General features: G+C 42.8%; 1 protein-coding gene across 2 annotated transcripts; it reads right to left on the reverse strand.

Annotated features, from left to right (window-relative positions):
* Window positions 1-352: 352 nt before the first annotated feature.
* Window positions 353-10,104, reverse strand: CD4 (CD4 molecule). Of its 2 annotated transcripts, XM_088658785.1 has the most exons (9): window positions 9,999-10,104; window positions 8,850-9,014; window positions 8,586-8,738; window positions 8,177-8,434; window positions 6,876-7,175; window positions 5,544-5,777; window positions 4,838-4,971; window positions 4,654-4,721; window positions 353-1,846 (listed from the first exon to the last, which is right to left on the reverse strand). In XM_088658785.1, exons 1-9 carry the CDS (start codon window positions 10,045-10,047, stop codon window positions 1,816-1,818), a joined length of 1,392 nt encoding a protein of 463 aa, XP_088514911.1. In that variant the 5' UTR covers window positions 10,048-10,104; the 3' UTR covers window positions 353-1,815. The 2 variants fall into 2 exon arrangements, with proteins under 2 accessions (XP_088514911.1, XP_060124895.2); XM_060268912.2 differs by lacking the exon at window positions 353-1,846 and having other exon boundaries at window positions 3,182-4,721.
* Window positions 10,105-11,757: the final 1,653 nt, after the last annotated feature.

Raw genomic sequence — 11,757 nt, forward strand, 5'->3', positions numbered from 1 at the left:
ATGCTGGGACAAATAATGCCAACTGTACACAAGTATGCTGATGGGTTCTGAGCTGGCTTTTACAATTTAGGAAATAAATCCTGGGGTCAAACCAGAAAGCTCACTGAAAATGTCAAGTTGGTGTTCGGCGGCACTGAAAAAGGCCGTGTTTGGGATTATTAAGAAGGGGACTGGATATAAAAAGCAAACACAATAATACTATATTATATAAGGCCGCAGTGCTTCCATATTTAGAATATTCTGTTGTCCTGTTTCCATCAGGATGGTGGAGAATCATTTACCTTATCGGCGAGCGTTTAAGAAGTTGATGCTGTATAGCTTAAGGATAAATGATGACCACAGGGAGACACAATTAAGTTTAAAACAATCACACAACAGTATAGTGATACATGAATAGCCAGTATACTGTAAATATACAGAATAAGTGAGATAAGAGGTTTATTCCCAGTAGGGTCGGTGTTACCATGTTTGTAAACTTCCCTGTTGCAATTAACTGATCCTGGTGCACCAGTGCGTGGCTGGTCTACTCTGATATCAAAAAATGCTTCCTGAGCAGGTAGCCTCATAGCTCTTCCAGCTGCCATTGGTTTAGCTGCTCTGAAGTCACAGAGCACCTTAGCAGTGTAGGGTCTGGCAGCTTTGTTTTTGTTTTGGCAAGCCTACCAAGACATTTCATTTACCTGCTTACACCTTTTTAAAAAATTGTTCATGTTCTTAAAGGTAAAGGTAAAAGACTCCTGACAGTCCAGTCGCGAATGACTCTGGGGTTGCGGCGCTCATCTTGCTTTACTGGCCAAGGGAGCCAACGTTTGTCCGCAGACAATTTCTCCAGGTCTCGTGGCCAGCATGACTAAACTCCTTCTGGCAAAGCAGCACACGGAAACGCCACTTACCTTCCTGGCAGAGCGGTACCTATTTCTCTACTTGCACTTTGACATGCTTTCGAACTGCTAGGTTGGCAGGAGCAGGGACTGAGCAACGGGAGCTCACCCTGTTGCGGGGATTCAAACCGCCGACCTTCCGATTGGCAAGCCCAAGGCTCTGGTGGTTTGTATATTATTGATCATTGTTATATATTACATACAAATACACCATTTAGGGGATTGATTAAGCAGTTCATGAATTTTTCTTAACAACATTGGGGGGGAGGGATGAAACCCCAAGATTTGTGAGCGATTCTAACTAATATGTATAATGTTTGCCTGCACACACCTAGGAATTTTGAATGGCAGCATTGGTGAGGATCAGCTGAACATATGGTATTATGTATCTGTCTGTGACATTAATAATCATTTAGGAGAACATTGCAACAAGAAAATCCAAACATGCCTCTTACATTCGGCATGTGTGTCTTGGACCTGGAGCTGTGGCAGGAGTGCATGCTGAGATATGGAACAAAGGAGAAAAAGAACAAAGCAAGGCATTGAAAAACAACAACCCCATGAAGGCAATAGCAATCTACCATGGAATAGGTGTCAATGGCACATTTGCCTTTCTTGTTGCTTCCAGATAAAATGTTTCCACCCTGACTTGGTTGCACGGAGGTTGCATGATGTTGGCATTTTTTCCCAGTATTCATTCTGATCGGTTTGCACAGAGGCTATACAATTTCATGCCAAGCAATTGGTTACCCTATACATTCCAGTGCATCACATTTCAGTGCATCGCTTTCCTTTCTGCAAAAGGTCCATATTTTTAAAAGGGGGATTTGTTGCACAAAGGCCCAAATCCACTTGAACTGGGCAACCTAAATTTGCTGGTATGCCACTGAATCCCACCTGCAAAACAGTGACAACCTACAAGCGCCCTCTTGTCTCAAGCATGGTAGTAATCATTTGTCAGCTCCCTGTAAGAGAAAAAATAAATAGTTCCCTGAGATTTACACCAGGATATAGCAGGGAAAAACACAGCATGCTGTTAAGATTGGGGAAATGGGGAGGCACATTTGTTTGAGATTTCATGTCGATAAATGCACTTGGTTTTGCAATGTGAGGTGCACAATTTGTACAATGCAGTTCAAAAAAGGGTAAAAGTGAATTGCTGAAGAGTGGTTGATCACCTAGCCTCTGATGGAAGTGCCTTGCATTGTCTTCTAATTGTATATGGACACAAATGTCTAAAGGCTTGTCTACAATGGAGCTTACTGTGTTTTTTGGAGCTGTTTGCCCTCCCCTTTAATCTGTGTAGCTCACATAATCTTAATCTGAAACCACACCAAATTTGATGCTTGCCCCTTGTAAATTCAGATATAATAATAATAATAATTTCTCTTATACATGGATAATCTGATAAATTAGGGGAAATTGGGCTCTAAACCACTCCAATTGGGGTCACAGACAATTTTGTTTTGGTGTTTTGGGGTGAGTGGATCACTTGCCATTTTCTGCTACCCCCCTCTCCATGCGCACTACTTCCCTCAGTGCTTTCGCTTCTTTTCTGAGCATGCTTATAACTATTTGCAGCACTCTTCTGAACTATATCCCCCCCACTTTGACCCTCCAAATTTGCACAAAACCAGAAAAATGCATAAGCAAACCACATAAAAAAAATTCTACACAAATTAATCTGAAGTGTGCTGAAAATCTACAATTGCTTCATTTCTTTTATGGCTATGCTCCCAACTATTTTGAGCACTCCTGAAAGGAGGAGCACATGAGGATAGCCGGGAGGAGGGGTGGGGAGCTGCTTTCCACATCACTAAAAATCAATACAAATATTAGCTTCTGCCCCCCGCCCGCCACCAAAAAGTCTGTCCTCCCTAACTGTGACGACCAGTGTCCCACTCTCTCTTACTATCACTGCGGCACAGGAATCCAGAGGGGAAAACACCCACCCTCTTCTCCTGCCGCCTCAAAAATAAACCCCTTTTACTAGTGGGTTTCTTAGTAAGGAGAGCCTTCCAGCTTACGTGGCCTGGTACCTTAGGGAACTCTAGGCTGTCCGATGGAATAACCTCTTGCCTACAGTAAAGGGTCTCCCTCAGTTGGATTCCCCACTGTAAAAGTTTGCCCTTTTCACTCTGGCAACTTCTTGGCGCCTCAGGTTACCCTACAAAGCCTCCCCCGTGTAACTCCAGGGCACAAACTGCCACCTCCCTGCCTGAGGTGAGTTTTGCCCTCTCTTGAGCCACCACGGCTGTGAGTCCTGGTACCTCGCTGGACAAATAAGGACGAACCTTTTTGGCAAAACAGAGATGAAGTTTTATTGTTTTAAAAGCATAAGTGTTTCTTTAACGTTTCATGTATTTATTTGCCTTGTTCCAGTTGTACAAAAAAAAAACCTCAGTCAAACATTTAACTTTAAGTTTTCCTAGCCTCTTCACTTTCTTCATACAAGCCACCACACCCTCCTCCCTCTCCCTCCTAACTGACCAAACCGACACTCCCTCCTTTTTAACCAGGCACAGTCCCGCCCCCATCAGAGTTCTATGTCAGTCAGGCTGGAGGTGGGTTAACTCTTTGCCAGCCGGGTAGGAATAAACATTCCAAAAGTGCTTCAATTTGTCACACTAACAAAAATCCTTGCATCGAGGAGCATACCGTTTTTTCACTGTTTTGATCCCTAGGATTTGCACCAAACCAGAAAAAGTCAAGGAAATCATGTCAAATTTTTAAGGTGGTTTGCATGAGCCATTTTCTAGTCCTGTGCACAACCAAGATATCAAAAGGGGGGGAAATACACCAGATATTGCACAGATATCAGTGCACATGCCCTATTGATAAAGGTAAAGGTAAAGGAACCGCTGACCATTAGGTCCAGTCGTGACCGACTCTGGGGTTGCGCGCTCATCTCGCATTATTGGCCGAGGGAGCCGGCGTATAGCTTCCAGGTCATGTGGCCAGCATGACAAAGCCGCTTCTGGTGAACCAGAGCAGCACAATGGAAACGCCGTTTACCTTCCCGCTGTAGCGGTTCCTATTTATCTACTTGCATTTTGACGTGCTTTCGAACTGCTAGGTTGGCAGGAGCTGGGACCAAGCAACAGGAGCTCACCCCGTCACAGGGATTCGAACCGCCGACCTTCTGATCGGCAAGCCCTAGGCTCAGTGGTTTAACCACAGCGCCACCTGGGTCTCACCCTATTGATACTTAATCATCATAGCAGATTTAACAGATTAGAAGGCAGACACAAACCCCAAAAGGAGATGCTACTGGAATGAACAGGAGAGGCAGAAGTTGCTCCTCATATACAAATTCAAGTATGTCTGGGTATGGAACACTCCAGTGTAATTTGAATGAGGGGGAAAGTGGATATACAGCTAAATAATGCTCGCATGTGTTCAGGTCCTTATTCTCATGTTCATGCAAGCTTTACTTGGTTTAACTGGTAGATTTTCAAGTAGAACTTCAGTTGATTAACGGGGTAGAGGACAAATTTTAACTGGTGATGCTGAGAGCTTGTTTATCATTTCTGAGGCTATTTTCATTTTGGTCCATTACTGCAAAACGAAACCGCTAAAGGTGGCATTAAAAGAGAAATAACCCTGTTCTCTTGAATCTGTCTTGTCTCTTGGTAGAGAATGATAACAAGTGTCATCAGCTGCTCTTGTTGGCTCCTAGTCCCCTTTCCCCGAGGAAGACTTGGAAAAATAAGTGACAAAGGGTCCTCCTTTAAGTCACTGCAGGGTATCTGCTGAGTGCTTTGGTACATACTTATGACACTGACAAGTCTTCTTTTCAAGCAAGTGCTGCCTGGCTTGAGCCATCCTCCTTGCTCTCCGCTGCCAAAAAATAAAGCAGAGTTTTATGTTCTTCCAAGTTCTCTTCCACGGACTTCTGTATGTGCAAGTATTTCCGCCCCCCTCCCCTTTCCATTTATAAGCACATATCCACTCACCCTTTTCTGTTTAACAGTTTTGGAACTGAACACACACACGCCTATGATGATCAACAGCAGCAACATCACACCAGCTCCAATGGCTATGTAAGTCAGTGGGAATGAAGAATTCGCCATAGCAGTCGAGGCCTCATCTGTGGCAAAAAGGAGAGTTGAGATGAGAGGAGGATATACATATGAAATGGAAATAAATAATACAGTGGTACCTCTACTTACGAATAACTCTACTTACGAATGTTTCTACTTACGAATGGAGCTCCGCCCGCCATCTTGGATGCGGTTTAGATAGGATTTTTTCTACTTACGAATTTTTAGATAGGGTTGCTTCTACTTACAAATTTTTTCTCCCAATGCATTCCTATGGGATTCGACGTACAATTTTTTTCGACTTACAAATGTGCGTTCAGAACGCATTAAATTCGTAAGTAGAGGTACCACTGTATAGGATGGAAACAAATGATACAGGGTGGTATAGTCAAAGTTTTGCCCAGAGTAGAAATCAATGGACCTAACTTCATCGATTTCAATGGGTCTACCATGAGTAAAACTCACTGCGCTGAAAATTAGCAAAGCCACATGCATCTGATGAAGTATGCTTTGGCCCACGAAAACAAATGCCATTCTAAATAAGTTACATCATTAAAGTGAAAAGACCTTGTGGGTTTTGCTGCAATGGGCTGCCATGGCTACTACTTCTGGAACATACCCACAAAGTAGATCATACTGAGCTTCTCTTCGTCCTCTACCACGAGGCTGCACTTCCACTCCCCTGCACTTGTGGCCTCATAACAAAATTTGCCCTCTGGAAGGTGAGTTTCACATTTGGGTGAGTCACGCCTTTTATTCCAGCACAACTGAGCCTTAGAAAGATCAGGAGCAGAGATGTGACAGCAGAGGGTCACATTTTCTTTGGAATCAAGTCTAGGGCGGTCAGCAGAAACTGCAGGGAAGACAAGAAAGGAACATTCACAGGGGGTCCCATTTCCACAAAGCTCAGGAGAGAATGCCAAGCATCCATGCTGGAGATGCTCATTGCTACAAGAGACACATTCATCTTATGATCTAAGGTTCTAGGCTGCCTGACTCATGGTTCCTCCCAATGGAAAGGCAGAAACACTTGGATCGACACACAGACTTGAGGTGGTACAACTCAATCGGCTTTACAGTGGTGCCTCGCTTAACAAATGCCCTGCTTAACGAAATTTCCGCTTAACGAAAGGTTTTTTCTAGTGGAGGTTGCCTCGCTAGACAAATTCGTTTTACGAAAAATTCATCTAGCGAATCACGGTTTCCCATAGGAATGCATTGAAATTCAATTAATGCGTTCCTATGGGCAATAAAAAAAATCAATGCATTCCTATGGGATTCGCTAGACGAATTTTTCGTTATAAGAAAAGACCAGTGGAACGAATTAAATTCGTCTAGCGAGGCACCACTGTATTCAGAGGTTCACAATGCAGAGGAAGACAGTGTATGCTGTCCATATTTTGGGCACCAGCTTATATCCTGGTTTGGCATATTGTCCTGGGTCCTTTCGCCACGCTCAAAACACACAAGCGGAGGCACTTTTAAGTGTGGCAAAAACCCCACCAAAGCAGAACTCCACTTTGGCACTGGTTTGCAGTCAATCAGATGAGGTTGTGTTTCTGGCCCTTTTACTTGGGACCCTGGTTTGAGTGTCAATTACTCAGTTGGGTGGGGGTGGCAGGGAAAGCGGGGTCTGCAGCACAAAACGGCACCAAACCAAACAGGCAGCAAACTGTCTTGAGCTGGGCTGACCAAACTATCAAAACACACTCTCTACCAGTGCCGTTGTTCCAATCCAAATCAGAGCACCCTTTAGTTGCTTCAGAGTTTTTGTTTGTTTTGACCTCACATCTATTTTTGCCCAAAGTTTTAGGAGTTCCCGGGAATTGTTTCTGTTTTTCAACCAGAAGTTTCATCAGGTCTAGATGGGATAGTTTTTCCAAGTGTGATGTAAGCAGTGTTATGGTCCTTGTATACAACATAACACAAAGTGATCAAGACCTATTCTTACCTTTCATCACTACCAAGTGGGTGGTCTTACTCAAATTCCTCCGTGTAAATCCAATACTGCACTTGTGCTCTCCAGCATGCTCAAACTGGACCTTGTCTATCTTTTGCTGAAGTAGGGAACTGTTGAAATTGTTTAAGTCAACCTCCACAATGGTCTTGTTATCGTTTGTCCATCTCAAAACTGGGTTTCTTAGGATGTTCTTTGGGATCTCTTGGAAGTCAGTGTTCAATTCACATGAAAGGACAACTGTGCTATTAACAGCTACATACCTCGTATCTCCATCCAGTGAATTAACGAAACCTGATTTTAAGACAGAAAAAACAGGAATAAATGATTTCCATTTTCCTCAGTAAAGAGTAGGGAGAAACTCTCTTCCCCCTACAGAATTCTAGAGAGGCCTTACTTGTGTTATCTCCACCTATTTCTGGGTTCCCTAAACCAAGTAGACTCTGCAAAGAAAAAGCTATGAAAATGAAAAAGTGTCTGCATCATCACCATCAGGTACTCAAAGATCTCATCTCCAATGTTTGGCAAATGCACCATTTAAAGGCAAGGGGGCCAGGTGGTAACAGAAACTGGCACTGAAGTAATTAAGAAAGACTATTCAAGGGACAATTAAAGTGCTGCTCAAACCCCCCCCCCCCACCTAGTATTAATCAGTCAACAAGGAACATGCAGGACCAACTGTCCATTAAAGGTACAAGTTTCCTGAAAGGCCTTAAAAACATTTTACTTGTCCACAAAGGAAAGAGAGGTCATGCAACTGAGTTTTATTGCAAAAAAAACCACAAAAAAACAACTGGCAAAAGAGAAGTGGGTTTGCACAGAAAACGATCTGGCAACAATGTCCTCTGGATTATCTATAAAAATGAGTGATTGAACAAATGATGGCGATTCCAGCCTTTAACTCGGTCGGCCTGGAAGCATCACACAGTCACTACAACATCTTTTACGAATCCCTTTATAATGTTGTACAACTTGGCAGAATTAACCATGATGCATAAGACCTCTTCAGGCTGTCCCCATCACTGCGAGTTGGATGGTGACTGTCTGCAGTGGGGAACGGGGAAGCAGGTTTGTTTGTTTTTTAGGGTAGGCCACTGATGCATTTTATAACCCTGATTTTCTGCTCACTTAGGCTCCCTGCTGCAGATGGTCACCTTCCAACTTTTGGAAGGAAACAAATGGGATAGGGATGGGGCACGCTTCTCCCGCTTCCTCCTCCACATAACATTAATATAGTTGTTGATGTTGGTTCTTCTGCAAGGAAAAGAACCGACGAGGTCAGTGATTTTTCCTACCTATCACTTTGACATCATGGGTGATGCGAAGCCTACTACGACTAATGAAACATTCCCAGGTCCCTTGGTCCTCCTGAGCTTTAAGGTCCTTTATCTGCAGCCTCCGATCTTTATTTTGTAGAGTCCATCGTGCTTTTTTATCCGTTATTTTTGACTTGTTGGGGCCAAACCACTCAACTTTCGTAGACATGTCCAAGGAAGACAGTTCCAGTTGTGTAATGTCACCCTCCAGGAGGTATTCATCTGAAGGTCCTTTTACTATGAAGGGGAGGGGGGGAGCCTTATTAGGTTACTTGTTTTTACCTAGGGCTCTCCCCTGTCCTTCTCCCCAAGCAAGTGCAGGAAGATGGGACAGGGGAAAAGGAGTTGACATTTAACTTTTCTTCTTTCTCCATATCACATCACTCACCGCTCCACAAGTTAAGAATAGTAGTTTTTATTTCCCCATGTGCTTCACATGTATACTGTCCTTCCATTTCTGTATACTTTCCATTTCTGATAATTAAAGAGTAATCCCTTTTCTCTGGATTCTTTAACGAGTATGATGCTGTTGATGAGGGACCTTTGAAAGAAGTGGAGTCACAGAGAGTTACGGTAAAGCTTTTTATCAGAGAGCAAAGGTTCTGCCCTCCCTCTTTTAAATGCATGATGAATTATACAATTGGATTTTTACCTCTTAAAAGTAGTCCACGCTGATATTTAATTATTTCTTGTGATTTATATTTCCAGATCACTGCTGGAATGCTCGGGTTACCTATATCAACTTGGCAAGGAAGGGTAACTTCTTGCCCATAAGTAGCATCTATGTAATGCACTTCACTCCCATGAAGCAACACACCTGAAAGATACACAGGCTCGAAAAACACAAAAACAAAACCACATGGAAAAACAAAAACAGGTCAACAGAATTCTCCCCTCTGCACTGAATTCTGGGGTTTCCCAGACCAAAGCTTACAATCTTAACTACTGCGCTACACCATCTTTGGAATTTATAGTACCTTCATTTTCGTATATGCTTGCATCTATGTTCTCTTTTTCTTAATATCTTTTATTTAACTGTTTCTTTAGGTAACTCAAGTGTCACTGGAAAATGCATTTGGATTTAATACTGAGAATTTGATCAACCCCCAGAGTAAAAAGCAGTACAAAGGACTGCCACAGTAATTCTTCTGATTTCTGCAGGAGCTCTTACGCCTGGTTTTAAACCAAATTGACCAGATTTGCAGCCAGCATGGAAACTTGCTTTTGAGTGCTGAAGTCAGCATTACAGGAGTTCAACGACTGTCAACCATATGGGTCACCCCAAGTCTCTGGAACCACAACAACTACTAAATCTGTTCCTGAAAATCTCTGCTATATTTGTCTGCCGCCCCCCCCCCCAAATAATTTGTTACCAAGAGAAGTCAGCCTTCTGTGAGCAGGAGATATTGAACCCAGCAATCCAGTGCAATATAGTAAAAGGGTGTGCAGGTCTTTTTTGTATTAACAATGTAGAGCAGGCACCCCCAAACTTTGGCCCTCCAGATGTTTTGGACTACAATTCCCATCTTCCCCGACCACTGGTTCTGTTAGCTAGGGATCATGGGAGTTGTAGGCCAAAACATCTGGAGGGCCGCAGTTTGGGGATGCCTGATGTAGAGCAATAGTAAGAACACAGTATGGGCCATGGCAAGGGAGAAAATGGGTCATATGGAAATGGTTCCTATGTGGACCAACACAGCTAGCTAACTTTGCATTTTCAGCTTTCATTATATTTCTACTCAGAGCAAAACACCTGTGTTGGTGACTCTGGCACTATGTGTGCCTACTGAAGAGAACTTACCCAGGGGAAGGACAAAGGAAACAAGAAGGCATCTCAAGATCATATCCATCGGTAGAGCTTTCCCCCTGTGCTTACTGGAGACTCGGTATTCTGTCTAAGGGATCCTAGCAGGGAAAGGTCAAAAATCTTGTATCAGTGAAATCAGCAGTGGTTTCTTCCCTTAATATATCATACACAATACACAGACAGAAAATAGTCAACTGATTGATGATAATATGCCCTGGTGTGCAGTTAGCCATTTGGAAGCTGGTCCTCTCTATCAGGTCGTCATTATGGGAGATGTGTGGCTGCCACTGATACCTGTTCAGCAAAGGAACTAGGGTGGTGTGACTGGGGCAAGATTGCGGTGGAGGTGCAAGATTTGCTGCTGCAAACCGAATGAATTATAATATAATTTTCATATTTATTTCATTGGGAGGGGGACAGAATTATCCACATGTAATTAATAAAACCATTCCAAATAGTGAATTATAGTTGTATTAATCCCATTTGGGTAATTTTGATTTTTGATAATGAAATCAATATGAATGGAATCTTTAAATGTGTGAAATTTGTTCACAGTTCCAATGGGACCCCTTTTATGCTCCCGGTTGTTCTAAATTATCATCCCTACACTTCACTGGACCACAGATGCAAGGAGTGGTTGTGAGACTCTGTTGCCTTGCTGCCATACTTCAAATTGAGGGTTATTTTGTCTTATTTTTAAAAACCAAGATACCGTACTTGGTAAATGAACTGATCCGATTGTGTATAGTGGAACAGTCTTGCTCATCCTCCCTAAACTCCTCGAGAAGCTAATAGTAAATTATTATGGAGAAAATGTGGACCTGGTCCAGAGGCCTTTTTGCTGCCAAAAACCAACTTAACAGTTGCAATATTAAAGCGTAGCTCTAAAATCTGCTTTCAGAAGAGGAGCTGGATGCCATTACTTTATTCAGTTGTTCCAATACATTCCCCACCTTAAAATCATACCAGAGCTAACTTCATATTTTTCTTTGCAAAGCACTTACAGCCCTGTATTTTCAGACTATGAAATCTAATTTTCTGGAAGGGAGATTTAAGAAAATCCCTAGAGATCAGTACTTTTGCATATGCAGCAACCCCTGGGTAGAGGACACGACACACAATATGTTATACAGTAAACTGTATATGTAATACCTAGGCAAAAAAATTTAGAGAAATCTTTAGCTTTAGCCACATGGTAAGCTGGTTGGCTGCAATCTGTAGCAGGTGACATTGAGTGGAGGAAGGCGCTCCCCTGAGCTAGAATCGTAGAATAATAAAAATGTAGAGTTGGAGGTACCCAGGGGTCATCTAGTCCATCCCCCTGCAATACAGGAATCATTTATCCAACATGTGGCTCGAACTCACAACCCTGAGATTAAGAGTCTCATGCGCTACCCACTGAGCTATCCTACAAATAAATTAAATTCCATCAACAACCTCCTCCCCCCCCCATCTAAAAAAAGAGAGAAAACTAACTTTTAACTTGCTTTTAAAATTTCTGATTTGGCACTACTTGGTTACATTAAAACAGATACAGTGGTACCTCGGGTTACAAACACCTCGGGTTACAAACACTTCAGGTTACAGACTTGGGAAGTAGTACCTCAGGTTAAGAACTTTACCTCAGGATGAGAACAGAAATCGTGCGGCAGCAGTGGGAGGCTCCATTAGCTAAAGTGGTACCTCAGGTTAAGAACGGTTTCAGGTTAATTAAGTTCATAACCAGAGGTACCACTGGATATAGGTCTGTTAA

This window comes from Zootoca vivipara, chromosome 15 (genome assembly GCF_965207765.1).
Source record: "Zootoca vivipara chromosome 15, rZooViv2.hap1.1, whole genome shotgun sequence".
Lineage (NCBI taxonomy): Eukaryota > Metazoa > Chordata > Lepidosauria > Squamata > Lacertidae > Zootoca > Zootoca vivipara.

Bases quoted from the DNA above. Each gene is read 5' to 3' on its own strand.
- CD4 (XM_060268912.2), bottom strand. From the start codon at position 10,047: ATGGATATGATCTTGAGATGCCTTCTTGTTTCCTTTGTCCTTCCCCTG. The intron at 8,739-8,849 runs GTAAAAATCCAA...CTTCTTTCAAAG, and splicing joins GCGTGGACTACTTTTAAGAG to GTCCCTCATCAACAGCATCA. The intron at 7,176-8,176 runs GTAGGAAAAATC...TCTTAAAATCAG, and splicing joins CCATGATGTCAAAGTGATAG to GTTTCGTTAATTCACTGGAT.